The sequence below is a fragment of the Schistocerca cancellata genome, chromosome 8 (assembly GCF_023864275.1).
Source record: "Schistocerca cancellata isolate TAMUIC-IGC-003103 chromosome 8, iqSchCanc2.1, whole genome shotgun sequence".
NCBI classification, from domain to species: domain Eukaryota; kingdom Metazoa; phylum Arthropoda; class Insecta; order Orthoptera; family Acrididae; genus Schistocerca; species Schistocerca cancellata.
In genome coordinates, this window is record NC_064633.1 from 103,644,843 (window position 1) to 103,664,682 (window position 19,840).

A 19,840-nucleotide genomic window follows, 5' to 3' on the forward strand; every position below is an offset into this window, starting at 1 on the left:
CTGGCAACGAAAAAAAAATTTTATTTTGTAGAGCTGTGTTATCGGCGCAATACGTCGTGTCCAGCGACCTTAGCTGTCGACGAGACATAAAGCATATAACTTATATCCTCATTTCAATCAAAGCAAACAAACGACCTGCCAACGAAGTGTAAACCGTGTGTCTGTTATCAGCACTGAGTAAAACGGCAATTCTTTTCCGGGTACTTCTCCTCACTTCGTGGCTGTTATTGTATGCTGTTAACTCCACTCACTAAGTTGTTGTTGTTAGGAATTGGGTTTCGTGCTGGAAAGATGTGGACGGTCGACATGTATGCACAAATGTTCACTGTCATCTCTAAAGAACATTCCCGCCATATAGAAACACATCTCAATGGAGATACCATCGTCAAATGAATTTTATTGACTGATTTCTGCTTGATGATAAATTTTATAATTTACGAAATGAATGACTGACAATAAAATAGATTTTATATATAATTACACACTCTGTATGTTGCCATAGGGTGTTCTATTACAAGTTCAGTTTAAAATGATGACCTTTGTTGAAACCCCCTGGAAATGAAATACAGGCTATACCTATGGTTATAGGTGTAGGGAATAGACTCATAACTATTCACTTATGAGTCTTGGAGTTTCCGGATTGGATAGTATATGTCCTTATTTGTGCTACCAGCGGTGTACATTTCTTCACTAATCATGCATTTTATCCTCAGAAATTAGAAACAGTTGATGCATTTCCTCTGTCGTATAGAACAAGAAGTCTAGCTCCACAATACAATTATTGCATTGTACATGAAAGCTTATTAGAATAGCATTCAACCTGTATTATGTGCTACACACTTTGATGAAATGTAACGACATACAATAAGCACTCATATAGTCCTACTTTCCCGAATTTGTTTAAGTTGTTTAACTTGCATCTACAATTGAGTTAAAAAGTAAGCTACAGAAATTATGATTTTAAAGCACACATACGATAAGGCTTACAGCACAATATGTCTACATGTTAGTAGCCTCTGCAACGAAGTGTATCATTCAGTGACAGAGAACTAATAGAGTACTGAGTAATGCTTATATCACATGGAATACTGTGTATTAGATGACGGGAGGCAAATTGTCGTCAGTATTTAGTACTTCAGTTTCTGTAACCATTATCACACCAGATCGAGTCGACAGACGTTTCGTTGGTGATACACTTGAAAACTCGCCTGATCCCCACTATCAACACCTTTTTGTTGAGAAAACACAAGAGAATTCCTGTTTTACACCTTCTATTACGAATCGCTAAGGACAATAGCGCCCCACACTGTTTGGGCTGACCACGTGATGGATTTTGCCCACCAGCTCAGTCAGGTGTGAGAATGGCGACAACTGTTTAGTAAGGTGCATTACTGGCGGTTTCCTCGAGTGTGAACATACAGTGAAATGTTGCAGTTAAACATTTATGTAAATGTGAAAGGAATATAGAATCGCTTTAGGTATGCAATTTATTAATTGTCTTATGTCCAAAGGCGGTAATGAGACGTTGTTAACAGTACATACACATTTATCTTTTATGGATATACAATTGTCGTCGTTGATCACTGACCATCATTCTCCATTGATATTTATTGACCCAACGGTATATATTTTTATGTTTCAGACAGGTAGATAATGGACTGCAGAAAATCTGAAACATGTAATACAAGATGTTGATGGAGGTTTATTGCTTAGGTTGGCCGTTGAAAGTTTTTTGATGTAAGCTGCACTTTGTGTCACACAACCGCTGTGAAGACTTTGTGAAGAATTATATCGATTTTTACGTCTCAGATTGGGACAAAGTGAAGTGCAGAAGATTGGGGGCCGTAGTCATACCATTAATTGTACAGCAGTACGTGTTGTAAATGATAGTCTCTTTACTCATACCCTTTATGAATTCATTACCAATGGAATATGAGAATGAAAGCCGCCATACAGCAGTTCAAACCATAAAAAGCTTGAGAAATGTGTAGATACTTCACTAGCATTCCTGGTGTCCTGGTGCGTCATGTATAAACAATGCAGGGGAAGACGAATACTTCCCTACCAGGAAGCAGACAGAAGATTTCATTTACTGCCAGCACGCATTTAGGCATGAAAAGAGATTCCGAAAAACTGGGTTCACGGGCTGTTCGTTTCGAACCGCATTGTATGAATTAGTGCCCACGTGAGTCTCACTTCAAGCCTATGATGTGTCAGTTCTGGGTGATGGACAAAGAGAAAGTTTAATTATTTATGACTGTTATGTAGTTAACGTCTCCTCAGATTTTGATAGGTATTTGGACTGATATAAAATGGTGTACGTGTTTCATTTTGCAATAGCCTGTACACAAAAATTGTGAGTAATTATTAAATAAAGCTGAGAGAATGGCTCCAGGTAATATGGATGTGAATCTTAATTCATAGTTATCAATGTTGCTATTATTTGTCACAATGGAAGTAGCAATACGAAAAAGGGGAAAGAAAATTCCTAATATGGAACATAGTTATAGGGGCCCAAACATCAGTACTGGTGTTCACAAGTCTATTCTTCTGCATGGTTAATAGTATGAAGAATTTGGGAAGCCTCTTAAATGAATGGATAGGTTACACTATATGAACGTAAGATTCATTGTAAAGAGAACAAAACAAAACTTTAATAATTGCTAAAATTTTATAACGAATTCTGACATAAATAATCGGAGAATTGTAATACTTAATATTGAAAAATTCTAGCTAAATGTGCAGCATGATAACGCAATGTAACGAGAACTAGGATGACATTAACTGTTATTGAATAAATTCCTGTACTTTTTAAATTAGTTCTTAAAGTGTGTGGTTTCCCTTCTATATTGCTGTTCTTACGAATGGAAGACGTTTGTAATTCATGTGTATAAACTTTCAGGTACATGATTAGTTTTCTTGGTTGTACTACATTTATCAGCTGTAGTGCTTACTGTTATGTTTTTCGTCTTTTAGTACCTTGAGCCTCAAGGTTTCATAGCATGTCCAGCAAGATAATTCTGCCTTTAAGATATGACCACAGTAGAGCTTTGACGTAAGCGCTGTGTAGCTGCGCTTGCCTTCTACGAGTCGGGTGATAAGTGCCCCACTGCAGTATAAGAGGAGGCCGGTGAGCTCCGTAGTGACACTTGTAGCGAGGCACCCAGTGTAGAATCCATTGCAGCCATGAAGGGAGGCCTCGTCCTGCTGATCGCTGGTGTGTTGCTCGTGGCGTACTGCACGCCGCTCGCTGCTGCAGACGATGGCGACGAAGTGGTGGAAGAAGTAGGAGAAAACAGAGACGCTGACGACGACGACGGCAACAGCATAGCAGACGACGATGACTACGTCATCGATCCTGAGGAGGGTCCAAATGCAGAGAGCAGGCGGGCACTAAAAGGTAAACACCAGCAAAGGCGAGCAGGCTGTGCACGGCTCTAACTGCTGTGGGTTCGCTAGTGGCTCCCTGAGGCAGGCGCTCTGACACTGTGTCTGCAGGCAGCTCAAGTGCAGCATTCATGTCGTCCAGTTTTGGTGATATTACTATTACACCACTATCACGTTACTTAATAGGCTAAATATGTTGCTACATTCAATCACAATTCCCTCCAATATTATGTCTGATAATAATTGTTTTACTTGCCAAATATGGACCCCCTGTTAAACCTCTCAGGTTCACATTTGGAACACTCTGAGGGTCTATCTGCTGAACCACGATGACATTTAATCTCCGTGTAGCTTATCAGTATAACATATTTAGACAAAAAACATATCAGTATCATTCACCTATTAAAATTGGTACTAAACTGCACTTTCAATACAATTAGTCATTGAATAGGTAATGGTATTAAGAAATAAATAACTTTCTACCATGTTACATAAACAAACACTAATAAAATAAATGTGACAGACTTTTCCTTCTGCAGCATGAAAGAATCATAGAATTTTAAGACATTATTAACAAACTCTCACGCACGAAAGCATTGTGCGGTGGTGAAATATACACTAACACGCTGAAAATGTAGCTCATTACCTAACTGACGTTCCCTTTTACATTGGTATACTTTATTATTTTTCATATTTACCATTTTGTTATACAACAGGGTACAGTTACCATACCAGTTACTTGTTAAGGAATATAATAATTAACAGAGTTTCGGTACAGTGTCGACGTTGTTACACCAAAATGATGTAAGATGACAGTTTCTCTGTAATAAACCTTAGTGTCACTGAGTCTGAGGAATAATGTCATTGACACTACACAGTAACAGCAGTTTTTGAGCTGAAGTCCGTAATTATGTCTTATTTTTGGTGTGACATATTCAGATGTCTAATGAAAGTAATGCGACAAAAGTAAATAAAACATTATTAGCAAGAACTTACAAGCGCGACAATGCTTAAGAAGAAGATGGTAGTTCTGTATGTCGGGCACAGTATCATAACTATAATGGCTCTAATCACTGTCTAATTAGATAGAAGGTGTCCTGATTTGGGCCACGCACAGTGAATCTTTCTTCAGTAGTCATTTAGTAACAGAATATGTGTGCATGTTAGTGGCTTGTACAAAACAGTACATCATGCAGTGACTGAGGTGATTACGATCTACTGTAAATGACGGTTGTACTGAACTGAGGAAAACGCTAAAACTACTTTTAAAAGTCTCACCACAGACATTTGCATAACATTTTTCTAAACATTTTACACGTGCAAAAAGATCAATGATGTTTTGAATATTGTATTTCTGTGTCTACAACTTTGTAAATACATGTATCAGGTCACCATAGTGTAAAACACGGATTGGCCGTATACCACATTATTTGGAACTAAATATACCACGACTAGCAATTGTAGGCTAGATCAGCGTTCCTGAAGTATAAGGTACCAATTATTCCAGTGAACGTAAACCAGTCATCTATGTGTCACATGCTTCTTTTTGCCTATAAGCGAGCATAGTGCTTGCAGCAGCAGTAACAGGTGTTGGTATTACGGCTTCTGAACTTTTGTGGTAAGAAAGAAGGTAACCAGGTGTCACTGTAACATCACGTGTGTTGTTTCCTGTTGAGCAGGTGCTCACGCCCGGGCTGGCCACGCCAAGCATGCGAGGGCAGGCAGCCGACACGCTGCGGGCAGAGCTGCAGTCAGGCCCCACGCCAGGTCAGGCGCCGCCCGCAGAGCCGCCCACAGAGCGTAGTCGCCGCTGCTGGAGGAGCCCACACCATGGAGACGCAGTCTGGAGCTGCTCATACTGTACTCACAAAGCAGAAATAAAGCACCGATGTAACTAAAAAAATGGTTTTGCTACCCAATGTCTTACACATGTAAGCAGACATACAGACATATGACGACTACGAGAGACAATGTTATCAAAATTCTGAAGTTTTTAATCGAATTATGTGCTTACTGTAAATGTGTTCTGTGCAGGGTTTTTCTATGACCTCTGTGTGTCCCATTGAGATCTAAGTGCCTATAAGTACTATTTTTCAAAGCAGCAGATATTGTTGCAGAAGAGCTGTCGTTCATTCCGTTAAGAGATGAAAGGGAAACTTTGATTTGAAATCACAATTTTTACACTTGGAAGGTAAATTCCGTATGATTTAAAAGAGCCAAGAGTCGGGAAGTGCTGATAGTACTTCTGACGATATCATTAGAATAGCCATAATAATAATGAGGAATACTGTGAAACTGAATAAAAACAACGTAACGATGTATCGGACGTCTTATAGGACCTATGTATAGTGGAAGAATATTTGCAAGTACACGGAATTAATGCATAATGAGCACTTGAGGCAGCCTAATAAAGCGATTCTTGCTGCTCCAAAAGCTATGAACATAAACAAGGTAGAGGTATTCGTAAAATTCTTACAGCTTGAGACCTACAGCAGCCAAAAATTTCAGCGTTCTCAGAACGGCTTAGAAACAGACAGTCTCGTTCGGTACCGATTTTTTGAGAAAGGTAAATGATGGAATGGCAGATAGTTTCTCGTGATTCGAAGATAAGTAAAAACAGTTGAGAACTTGTCACTTTGGCTATATTTGTAACATACTTTTAACGAAAAAACGTTTTCGATCATGTCTGTAAACACATGATGCGTATCTGAAGATGAGATTCAAGTGGGAAGTGCGGAACGCTCTTCTGTCTAGAGATGGAATTGTGGATGACTCGTGCACCGTAATGTGGGGTGCTCAACTTGAAAGGGAGTATAGTCAGCTCTGAGTTGTAGGTGGAGACATAACATCTCAACGTCCTAAGCTGGCTCTCATCTAATCGCATTCATATGCGCATATGCGCAAATGCGGTTTCATTTGGTCAAGTTCCACACACTCATTACACATACGTACTTATATACCGTCTTAGAAATCACTAGTGCTTTCGTCGGGTCAAATAGAGCACACAGAAAACTTTGTATCGCAAAGAATTCCTTTAGCAGATGGGTTACATCTGAAACCTCTGAAATGTTAAACGTACATACTAGTTATTTCAATGATATGTCCACAGTGGCGGCTGAGAAAACCACGACCAAGTCGTCCATTCCTCCTTACAAAATTCAGCGAGTGGCTCATAGGATGGGCTACAAAAAATAGTAGGCATTCAGTATTCAGTGAAATATGGTACTGAAATAAAGAGTACACGATCTTCCTACTGAAAACTTCTTTAGTATTTAAAAAAAACTTATATGCAGCATCCACAAGAAAAGTTACAAATAAGAAGAAACAAGTGAAACAAACTACACTGACGGAGATTTTTTAAATCATCATCATCATCATCATCATCATCATTTAAGACTGATTATGCCTTTCAGCGTTCAGTCTGGAGCATAGCCCCCCTTATACAGTTCCTCCATGATCCCCTATTCAGTGCTAACATTGGTGCCTCTTCTGATGTTATATCTATTACTTCAAAATCATTCTTAAGCGAATCCAGGTACCTTCTCCTCGGTCTGCCCCGACTCCTCCTACCCTCTATTGCTGAATCCATGAGTCTCTTGGGTAACCTTGCTTCTCCCATGCGTGTAACATGACCCCACCATCTAAGCCTGTTCGCCCTGACTGCTACATCTATAGACTTCATTCCCAGTTTTTCTTTGATTTCCTCATTGTGGGCACCCTCCTGCCATTGTTCCCATCTACTAGTACCTGCAATCATCCTAGCTACTTTCATATCCGTAACCTCAACCTTGTTGATAAGGTAACCTGAATCCACCCAGTTTTCGCTCCCATACAACAAAGTTGGTCGAAAGATTGAACGGTGCACAGATAACTTAGTCTTGGTACTGACTTCCTTCTTGCAGAAGAGAGTAGATCGTAGCTGAGCGCTCACTGCATTAGCTTTGCTACACCTCGCTTCCAGTTCTTTCACTATGTTGCCATCCTGTGAGAATATGCATCCTAAGTACTCGAAACCGTCCACCTGTTCTAACTTTGTTCCTCCTATTTGGCACTCAATCCGTTTATATTTCTTTCCCACTGACATTACTTTCGTTTTGGAGATGCTAATCTTCATACCATAGTCCTTACATTTCTGATCTAGCTCTGAAATATTACTTTGCAAACTTTCAATCGAATCTGCCATCACAACTAAGTCATCCGCATATGCAAGACTGCTTATTTTGTGTTCACATATCTTAATCTCACCCAGCCAGTCTATTGTTTCCAACATATGATCCATAAATACTATGAACAACAATGGAGACAGGTTGCAGCCTTGTCTTACCCCTGAAACTACTCTGACCCATGAACTCAATTTACCGTCAACTCTAACTGCTGCCTGACTATCCATGTCAAGACCTTTAATTGCTTGCAAAAGTTTGCCTCCTATTCCATAATCTTGTAGAACAGACAATAACTTCCTCCTAGGAACCCGGTCATATGCCTTTTCTAGATCTATAAAGCATAGATACAATTCCCTGTTCCACTCATAACACTTCTCCATTATTTGCCGTAAGCTAAAGATCTGGTCCTGACAACCTCTAAGATGCCTAAACCCACACTGATTTTCATCCAATTGGTCCTCAACTAATACTCGCACTTTCCTTTCAACAATACCTGAGAATATTTTACTCACAACGCTGATTAAAGAGATACCTCTGTAGTTGTTACAATATTTTCTGTTTACATGTTTAAAGATTGGTGTGATTACTGCTTTTGTCCAGTCTGATGGAACCTGTCCCGACTACCAGGCCATTTCAATTATCCTGTGTAGCCATTTAAGACCTGACATTCCACTGTATTTGATGAGTTCCGACTTAATTTCATCCACCCCAGGCGCTTTATTGCACTGCAATCTATTGACCATTTTTTCCACTTCCTCAAATGTGATCCTATTTCCATCATCATTCCTATCCCATTCTACCTCGAAATCTGAAACATTACTGATCGCATTTTCACCTACATTGAGCAACTCTTCAAAATATTCCCTCCATCTGCCCAAGGCATCCACAGGATTCACCAGCAGTTTTCCTGACCTGTCCAAAATACTTGTCATTTCCTTCTTACCTCCCTTTCGAAGACTGCTAATTACACTCCAGAATGGTTTTCCAGCAGCTTGACCCATAGTCTCCAACCTGTTTCCAAAGTCTTCCCACGATTTCTTCTTCGATGCTGCAATTATCTGTTTGGCTTTGTTTCTTTCTTCAACATAACTTTCTCTGTCTACCTGGGTTCTGGTATGTAGCCATTTTTGATACGCCTTCTTTTTCCTTTTACAGGCTGCCTTGACTGTATCATTCCACCAAGCTGTTTGCTTCATCCTACTTTTACACACTACTGTTCCAAGACATTCTTTAGCCACTTCTAGTACTGTGTCACTGTACCTTGTACATTCCTTTTCCAATGACTGTAATTGACTACATTCAACTAACTGGTACCTTTCTGAGATCGCTGTTATGTACTTGTGCCTGATTTCCTTATCCTGAAGTTTCTCCACTCTTATCCTCCTACATATGGACCTGACCTCCTGCACTTTCGGCCTCACAATCCCAATTTCACTGCAGATTAAATAATGATCAGTGTCATCAAAGAATCCCCTGAATACACGTGTGTCCCTCACAGCCTTCCTGAATTCCTGATCTGTTATTATATAGTCAATGACAGATCTGGTTCCCCTGCCTTCCCAAGTATACCGGTGAATGTTCTTATGTTTAAAAAAGGAGTTTGTGATTACTAAGCCCATACTGGCACAGAAATCCAAGAGTTGTTTCCCATTCCTGTTGGCCTCCATATCCTCTCCCAATTTACCCATAACCTTTTCATACCCTTCTGTTCGATTTCCAATCCTGGCGTTAAAATCACCCATGAGCAGAACAGTATCCTTGTCCTTTACTCTAACAACTACATCACTGAGTGCCTCATAAAAACTACCCATCTTATCTTGATCTGTCCCTTCAAAATGCGAATATACTGACACAATCCTAATTTTCTTGCTAGACACTGTCAAATCTATCCACATCAGTCGTTCGTTTACGTACCTTATTGCAACTATGCTGGGTTCCATTTCTTTCCTGATGTAAAGCCCTACACCCCATTGTGCTATTCCTGCTTTGACTCCTGACACGTAGACCTTGTATTCTCCCATTTCCTCTTCTTTCTCACCCCTTACCCGAATGTCACTAACAGCTGAAACGTCCAGCCCCATCTTACTTGCAGCCTCTGCCAGCTCTACCTTCTTCCCAGAGTAGCCCTCATTGATATTAATAGCTCCCCATCTCATTATCATTTGTTTGCCAAGTCGTATCTTAGGAGTCCCTGGTTTGTCAGTTAGAGGTGGGACTCCGTCACCTCCAAAGGTCCGAGGTATTTTGCTCTGATTATTGCCAGCATCATATTTATATTTATATTTATAAGAATTACACTGTTGAACACTGAGAAGAATAGAAACGATTCTGGCGCTTCAGGTGGCATAACAATGAAACATTTTGTGTGAGGTAGAAGCACAGTTTACAAAATTTGGGCAAGTCAATCTTCGTAATATGCACTAATCGCCAGATGAAAGTCAACGCTGACACAGAGTGGAGGATACAAACAACACCCTTTGTCTGTCAACATTCAGTTTGTGTGAGCTGTGGCGGCTTTAAAGGTTCAAACGGCTCTGACCACTATAGGACTTAACATCTGAGGTCATCAGTCCCCTAGACTTAGGACTACTTACACCTAACTAACCTAAGGACATCACACACATCAATGACCCAGGCAGGATTCGAACCTGAGACCGTGGCAGCAGCGGAGTTCCCGACTGAATACTGGCTGCATGGCACTCTGCAGTCACTACCAAGAGCTTAGGTTGCCGGTATCAATCTGATCATACGTCTGGAGCTAGGGCCTTTGGTTAAGGTGTGTGTTGTTGTTTTTGCAGGCCCTGGTACTGTCAGCTAGCTGGAGGGAACGTGGTGGCAAGTTGTTGCCTTTGGTTGACTTCTGATGTCTGCTACAGACCTCGACAAGCCGCGAGTGGTTCAGTATGTCGGAGGCAAGCCCTACTGCCTCGTTTAAGGTCTGATAGCGTCAATTTGCGGGAAGAATAATGATCGGCAAGTGCCCGACCTAGTCTCCAAGACCAGCTACACGGATCAGAGGTAATAACACCCCAGTTTGGAATCCTGGAAGTCACGGACATTTCACACCTGAGTGGAGTTAAACATTTATTTTTTTCGTTTCTTGTGTACTTATCGTCATAATGCCACATCTGTGTTATCTTGAAATTGGACCTCTTATATTAATGCGCCTCCGAGTGACTGTGTGTATGATCATCGGTCAGTGTAACTGATGTTAATGTGTTGTTCCAGGCCATACTCTGTACGAGCGGACGAGTATTCTCTGTTACAAATTGAGTTGATGAAATTCGAGGTGTAACATAGTCTGTTTCAGAGGCGTAGCACCATAACGATGGATTTCGGTCTTGCAGCTGAAATAACAGAATTTGAAAGGCAGTTGATTCTCAGCTTTGGATCTGAACGGTCTCCTTTCTTTTTCGGACAAACGATAATTGTAAGAAGTCATTTCATTACTCTGGATGTCTCTTGCGGCTTTGTGCAAGAACATGTTTGAAGAGAGATACGTCTCCACTTATTAAACTTGTGATCAGTTGTCCTCTAGGATTACAGTAAGAGTTTCATCGACTGAAACGCTCTCCTGTTTTTGGTCTTTCCTCCTGACTTGTTTCCACATGTCAGATAAGAGAAGGAATAACTTGTCTTTCCAAAGGTGTCACAGTTTTCTTATGCTGATTTATTATTCAAAAGAATAAGGAATCTTCATAGAACTTTCAGAACAGCCGTTTTGGTTTCGTCCCGGTTTTTGGTACGTATCCACTCCAAATTTTCAGAATGTCTTGAGAGTGCGAACTGTCATTCATCTTCATTTGCTTCCTAATGATAACCAATGAAATTACCCAAACAGATGCGTCATCACCATATGATCGTACAGTCTTACTGTGAATATTATTACAACATCAAATCTGAAAATCCTTTTCGTTCAGTTACCGTGTTATACACCTTCAACAACAAGACGATCGTCGATATGCCCTTCTCGAAATTGTACTTGAGTACTCCAATCCTTATTGTGTTTGTGTCATTATTTCCATTACAGATTTTCAAAATATCTTCGTAAAGTCACGACCAACAAGAAATTGGTTTCTCTCATTCCATTTTACATTTGATGCGCCTATCTCGCAGAAATAACGGTTTCTTTTAGATAAAATGTACCTGTAATAGCATAAAAATCCTTCTAATAAGGGTTCTTGCGCTTTTCATGAACAACATCGGTGCAGGTCTCCAGAATAACATGTTCCCTCCATGAACATTTGTATTCCTTTCTCCTTCAGTCTATTAGTTCTATCCCGCCCATAACACTCTCACCACAAATAAAATATTCAAACATTTCACTTAGTTTCATTTAAGAACGTAACCAATCAATGGTTTGTTGACGTTGGATGCCTCCTCCATAGCCAAATATAGCAGTGTTCAACAAAAGACCCAGCAGAAAGGGCATGTTTCTGACAGCGGAACAACGAAGTACAGATGTCTGTACTGATAAATAAGTGAAACTACACGGTTGAATATTGAAAAACCTGGGAAGAAAGTTAAAACTCGGTAGTCATTAACCACACTATTTCCTTTAGACTAATAAGTAACAATATACATTAACCAACTAGGTTCCTGGTACTTTCTTTAAATTTTTGAAAACACATTTTAAGGTCTATAACTGTTCTCTAGAAATGTAACCGTCAAATCAGCCAATTCTCAGATACTGCATTTCTTACGGCAATGAAACGGATGTTAATTGAAACATGAAGGACTAGCGTTTCATTATGTATTGTAGCTAGGAAAGCGTCGAAGTAACAAAGGTTGGTGAAGGCCTATTACCACTACCCTCATATCCTCAATGTGGTGCTTATTTGAAGTAATGAGGATAAAATTAAATTAACCGTGTTATGTAATACTTACAAATAATCATTGATTGCTAAGGTTGACTGGGCTCTCAAACAGTACACAAACGGCACAACAATTTCCGACATTGCCCTCAAACACCTATCAGGGAAAGGAGAAGATAGTGCCAAGAGAAATTCTAGAAGCTGTAGTCGTAATCAATAGACCTAAGTGTCGGGAAAAGTCGTTAAGTTTCGTGCAGTATCCGAGCACAGTCAACTCTGTAACCGACCTTTTTTAAAATATGCTTAATTTAATACATTTTTGATTACTGGTAATAAGTTGCAGGTTTGAACATGGCGCTCCTACTGTGTGCTTTCAGGAAATCTTGTTGTTTTCGTTTCCCATTTCCACCACGGCACTGAGCGGGTTGGCATAGTGCACTAGACTTGCAGCCCTGGTATACGAGTTGATCTCCAGAGCCACCATCCCGATTTTGATTTTCTGTAGCTTCACAGTTCGTTTAGGCGAATACAAGAATGATACCTTAAAATGGCCACCCCGCTTCCTTCAGTTCCAGTAAAAATAAAATCGGAGCAATACTCCATGTCCAGCGATCCTAGTTGTCGACGAGACATACAGCATTAAACTCATACCTTTATTCCAACCAAAGAAAAACAATCGATGGGCTACAAAGTGGAAACTGTGTGTTTGTTGTCACCACTGAGTAAAACGTACATTCTTTTCCAGGTACTTCTCCTCTCTTCGTGGCGTTTATTATATGGTGTTATCTCCACTCACTAACTCGTTATTGTCTGAAACTGAACCTCGTGCTGGAAAGACGTGGACTGTCGACATGTATGCACAAATGTTCACTGTCATCTCTCAAGAACATTACTGTCATATAGAAACACATCTCTATGAAGATACCATCGTCAAATGAAATTTATTGACTGATTTCTGCTTGATGATAAATGTTATATTTTACTAATTGAATGACTGACAATAAAATAGACTTTATATACAATTACACACTCTATATATTGCCTTACGGGGTTCTATTACAAGTCCAGTTTTCATTGATGACCTTTACTGAAACCCCCTGGAAAAGAAATACTGGCTATACCTATAATTATAGGTGTAGGGAATAGAGTCATAACTATTCACTAATAAGTCTAGGTGCTTTCGAATTGGACAGTATGTGTCCCGATTTGTGTTACCAGCGGTGTACATTTCATCACTAGTCATGTATTTTATACTCAGGAATTAAAAAATTGATGCATTTCCTCTGTCGTATACAACAAGAAGTCTAGCTCCACAATACAATTATTGCATTGTACATCAAAGCTTATTAGAATAGCATTCAACCTGTATTATGTACTACACACTTCGATGATATGCAGCGATATACATTGAGCACTCATATAGGCCTACTTTCCCAGCTGTATTTTAAGTTGTTTAAGTTACTTCAGTAACTGTGTTAAAAGTAAGTTACAGAAATTATGTTTTTAAAGCTCACATACGGTAAGGCTTATAGCACAATGTGTCTACACGTCAGTGGCTTCTACAACGAAGTATATTATTCAGTGATAGACAACTGATAGAGTACTGTCAATGAAGATAATTCCATATCAAGGCGTAGTGAAGTGAGGAAAACTCTATAACTGGTTTTAAAAATCTTACTATATCTACGTAACTGTTTTAGAAACACGTTAAACGTAAAAACGGAGCAATTACCTTTTGGACATTTAACAAACACATTCCTCCAATTTATTTATGTGCTTATCCCATTATACATATATGTATTATTACATTACCATGTTGTAAAATACTGGCTTATGGTATGCAACATAATATTTAACTGGTATGCCAAGACATGCTAGGCCAATGTTCCTGAGTTGTAAGATAACAGTTATTCCAAATAAATCAGACCATTCATCTTTTTGTCATCCACTTCTTACATATAATTTTTGCACATCAAAGGGAAGCTTAACGATGTAGCAGGTGTAAGCATATGTGGCTATTGTGCCTTCTGAAATTTTCTGGCATGACAGGAATGTAAGCATGTTTCACTGGAACACCACATGTGTTGATTACCATTAAGCAGGTGCTCATGCATGGGCCGGCCACACCAAACATGGATGGGCAGCCAGCTGACATGCTGCAACCAAAGCCAGAACCAGACCACATGCCAGTTCAGACGCTACCTGCAGAGCTGACCACAGTGGGTAGTTGCCTCTCCTGAAGTGGCGCCACAAAACAGAGGCACAGTCGGGAGTGTCCACACTGTCCTACAACCTGCAGTAAAATGGGAAAAGCAAAACACCACTGCACTTTGCATCAAACATACATGATTCTTAACTAGTGTTTTATAAGCTCTAACACAGTCATTGCTGATAAATGAGGATGAAAATGTTGCATGTTTGCAAATTATTAAAATTGCTTCAGTAGTCGACTATAAATAATGTATTCTGAGCTGGTTATAATTTCACTATTACTTCATTTATTCTGATATGTAAATTTCAATTCCTTTATTCTGTTTAATAACTGATTATCTACAGTATTCAGTACTGTGGTACATTGAGAGAAATGATACTGAATCTGCCATTATGAAAAGCAATAAAAAGAAGAACGTATAATAACCGTACTTTCAGTGCTCTTCTAGTTACTAAATCATTTCCTAACCTACATACATAACTGCAGACTAACACTTCTATGTACATGCAGACGTGAAAACAAAATTTTAATTTTCGGCTATGACAGTTATCATCTGGAACTATTATAGGACATTTATGAAGTAATATATCTAAAGCAGTATCTCATGTGCAAGAAACAAGACGATTATACTCACTGGTTATGAAACTTTAGAAGCAACGTTAACATGTATCTATATATAAAAATACCTGCAGTGTGCACACAATATTTCGACGGCATCTACATCAGCATATGGACTTCGTACCATAGGGATTCTTCCCATCTCCAGTCACTTGGTCTGCCGGAACAGTACATAACTGGATTGAGACTATATCGGGACTCGTAGTTAAGACCAGATCTGAAACCTTTTACTATGCTTTTGCTGGGTAATAGGTGTCTATCGTTAGATGCCGGCCAATTTATATTTTTAACGCTTATTTTTAACTCCCCATGGGTCAGTCAGGCTTGTGACTGACTGTATGTGCCCCCTTGCTTGTATATATTCAATATCCCAGACAGTTCTGTATAACATTAATAACATTTAGCAATATCCTAAAAAGTGATGCATGTGATTCGCCGGTAATCTCCTATGTAGACTTGAAACAGTATTATCTCGATTCCATATATGTAGCTATGGTCGCCTGACGTACAAAGCGAGATTCCTAGCCACTTCGTTATGCTGAACTACAAAACTTCACTGTCCGTTACAGTGTGTAATAGGCTAGCAGACACGTTCCTACCAATATACTGTGAATCACATGAGTACCGAGTGTATCTTACAGGAACCAAAATGCAAAAATTCCAATGTTTTAATGTCTTCATGACAGACACTTTCGTTTCTACATCAGTCTTACGGTAGTTTCAGTGAACGATGACAGCAATAAAAATAGGATTGCTCCAGATTATACACGTTACTCAGATATGTCTGACATATTTAGATTTAAAGGTGCTTATATCACTTGGAATATCGTGAATTAGATGACGGGAGGCAAATTGTCATCAGTAGTTAGTACTTCAACTTTCAGTAATCCTTATCACACAAGATCGGGTCGACAGACGTTTAGCGGGTGATCCACCGGAAGACTCCCCAGCCTCCACTAACAACACCTTTTTGTTGAGGGAACATACAAAAGAGATCTGTCTTTATACCTTCTATGACTAATCGCTAAGAACAATAGTGCCCCACAATATTTGGGTTGGCCATGGGCACTACTAGCGGTTTCCTCGTGGGTGAAGATAAAGTGAACGTTGCAACCAAACATTAATGTAAATGTGAAAGGAATATAGAGTCGCTTTAGATATGCATAGCTGTGTCCTCTGTGACTGCCTGGATGACACGGAGCAGTATGTGGCGTTCATTATCTGTCGTATCTCCAAAGGCGCTAAAGAGACGCTGTTAACAGTATACAAACATTTATCACTTACGTAGATACACTTGTTATCATTGATCACAGACCATCATTGTCGACTGATCTTTACTGACCCAAGAATTTACATGTTTATGCTTCATCCTTGTGGAAAATGGACTGCAGAAGAACTGAAACATGTAAAACGTGCTGTTTTTTGAGGTTTATAGTTTAGGAAGGCTGCAGAAAATTTGGATATGCCTTGTAGCACACTGCAAAACGGATTAAGAAAAGGAAATCAATCCGACCGAGAGCTAACCCGCACTTTGTGTCACACAGCCGCTGGTTAATACTATATGGTGATGAATTTGTAAACTAATTTTATCCATTTCATGTGTGAGATGGGTACAAATTGGAGTGCAGAAGATTAGGGGCTGTAGTCACCATACCATTAAGACCATACACAGCTTGAGGAGTGCATACATTGACTGATATTCTTGGCCTCCTGCTCTCTCACACATAAACAATGCATGGCAAGACGGATACTTCCATTGCAGGCCTCAGACAGCAGCTTTCCTATACTGACAGCACTTATTTAGGCATGGTAAGAGATTCCAAAAAATTGGACTGAGGGGCTGTTTGCTCTGAACCACATTGTTTACATTAGTAATATTTCAAGCAGATGTTGTGTCAGTTCTGTGTGGTGGGTGGAGAGAAAGTTTAATTATTTATAAATGTTATGAAGTTAATGTCTTCTCAGATTATGATAGATGTTTGGACTGATATAAAATGGTCTGAGTGTTTCATTTTGCAACACTCTGTATACAGACATAGTGATAATAATTGAATAAAACTGAGAGAATGGCTCCTGCTAATATGGATGTGAATCTTGGTTAATAGTTATCGGTGTTACTATTATTTGTCACAATGGAAGAACCAATACGAAAAAGGGGAAAGAAAACTCCTAATATGGAACATAGTTATAAGGGCACCATACATCAGTACTGGTGTTCACAAGTCTATTCTTCTGTCATGCCTAAGAGTACGGAGAATTTGGGGAGTCTCTGAAATGAGTGGATAGGTAACATTATAAGAAGTTACAGTTGATTGTAAAGACAACAAAACAAAAAACCTTAATAATTGCTAAAATGATATATCAAATTGTCACATATCACCGAATTGAATAAATAACATTGAAAAATTCTAGCTAAGTGTGTGGCACAAAAACGCAAAAGAAAGAGAACAAGACGGACCTTAACAGTTATAGAATAAATTCCTGTTCTTCTTTCTAATTTGTTCTTAAAGTGAGTGATTACCATTCTATATCACTGCACTTACGAAGGAAAGAGTTTCGAAATTCTTGTATATAAACTTTCAGGTACATGAATAGTTTTCTTGATTTACTGTGTTTATCAGCTGTAGTGCTTAGAATATTGTTTTCGTCTTTTAGTACCTTGAGCCTCAAGGTTTCATACCATCTCCAGGAAGATATTTCTGCTTTTAAGGTATGACCACGTTACGGCTGATTGTGGACTTTGACGTAAGCACTGTGTATCTGCCCTTGCCTTCTACGAGTCGGGTGATACGTGCCCCACTGCAGTATAATAGGAGGCCGGTGCGCTCTATAGTGACACTTGTAGCGAGGCACCCAGTGTAGAAACCACTGCACCCAAGAAGGGAGGCCTCGTCCTGCTGATCGCTGGTGTGTTGCTCGTGGCGTACTGCACGCCGCTCGCTGCTGCAGACGATGGCGACGACGTGGTGGAAGAAGTAGAAGAAAAGAGAGACGCTGAAGACGACGACACCGTCAGCATAGCAGACGAGGACGACGACGACAGTGGAATTGATGAGGGTCAAATTGTAGAGAGCAGGCGGGCACTCAAAGGTAAACACCGGCAAAGGCGAGCAGGCTGTGCACAGCTCTAACTGCTGTGATGTCGCTAGTGGCTCCCTGTGGCAGGCGCCTAGATACTGCGTCTGTCTGCAGGCAGCTCAAGTGCAGCATTCATGTCCTCAGGTCTTGGTGATATTACTATTAGACCACTAGCACGTTTCTCATTACGCCCAATATTCTGCCACTATTACTATTAGACCACTAGCACGTTTCTCATTACGCCAAACATTCTGCTACATTCAGTCACAGTTCCCTTTAATATTATGGCTCATAAAAATTGATTTACTTGCCAAATATGGACACTTTATAAGACCCGTCAAGTTCACATTTGGCTCACTCTGAGGGTCTATCTTCTAAATCATGATGATATCTCATCTTTGTGTAGCTTATCAGTATAACATTTATAGAACAAAATCATATTAGTATCAGTCACTTATAAAAATTCATACTACATTTGCTCTTTGATTACAATTAGTCGTTGAATAGGTATTAGTACTAACAGAAAACTACATTCCGATTAATAACTGTCTACCATGTTTCATAAACAAACACGAACAAACCAAAGGTGATAGATTCTCCCTTCTGCAGTATGAATGAATGATAGAATGTTAATCCCTTATTAACAAACTATCAAGCACACTAGCAATGTGCGGTGCTGAGGTATACGCTGATACGCTGTACATGGTATTTAAGCATCACATTACATATCATATAACTTCATTGTTTTCCAGATTTACAATTTTGATATGCAACAGGGTATAGTTACCATATGAGTTACGGGATGAGAAATATATTAATTAACAGAGTTTCGGTACAGTGTCGACGTTGCTATACCAAAAAGACATAAGATGACTGTTTTTCTGAAATAAATCTAAGTCTGAAGAATAATGTCATTGGCACTGCACAGTAACAGCAGTTTATGAGCTGTAATCTGTAATTGTGTCTTAGTTTTCGGTGTAATATATTCAGATGTCTAATAAAAGTAATGGTTAGAAATTTAATGAAACATTATCAGGAAAAACCTACAAGCGAGACAATGCTTACGAAGTCGATGTTAGTTCTGCATGTAGAACATAGAATCTTACCTGTAATGGCTCTAAACATTGTCTAATTAGATAGAAGGTGTCCTGATTTGCGCCAACCACAGTGATCTTTCTTTAGCACTCATTTAGTCACTTAATTTTCTACTTATCAACGTAACATAATAATGGCAGATACTCTACCTTATAGATCAATAAATCTGTCTCGACGGTATAATTCTTACATAGCACTTGGAAGTTCATTCGATAGGGTTCAAGGAGTAATACATCTTTTGAAACTATGAACTGACGAACACTGAGCTTTCGTATAGGCCTATTGCTTGAGTTCTTTTATATTGTTTCACTTGCTTTGGGAAATTCTTTAATGAACATTTTAAAAGTTGACAAAAGATAAATGGTATTCTGAATATTACCATAGATACCTATTTATCTACCAGTTTCTCTGTCTACAACTTTGTAAATACATGTATCAGATCACCATAGTGTAAATTACCGATTCGGAGTAAC

At 39.4% G+C, this 19,840-nt stretch overlaps 1 protein-coding gene across 4 annotated transcripts in view; it reads left to right on the plus strand.

The window, feature by feature from the left end:
* The window catches only part of LOC126094854 (uncharacterized), a 472,827-nt gene that overhangs the window by 324,403 nt on the left and 128,584 nt on the right, over positions 1 to 19,840 (plus strand). The window contains exon 3 of one of the 4 annotated variants that reach the window (XR_007521883.1): positions 5,155 to 5,270. The exons of 2 other annotated variants lie outside the window; for them this stretch is intronic. Coding sequence is in view for 1 of the 2 variants with exons in the window: in XM_049909476.1 (XP_049765433.1) it covers positions 5,067 to 5,191 (125 nt within the window). In the remaining variant the exon portion in view is untranslated. Of the gene's footprint in view, positions 1 to 5,066; positions 5,271 to 19,840 lie in introns of those variants that run through there. One more of the 4 variants, XM_049909476.1, reaches the window with a different exon arrangement.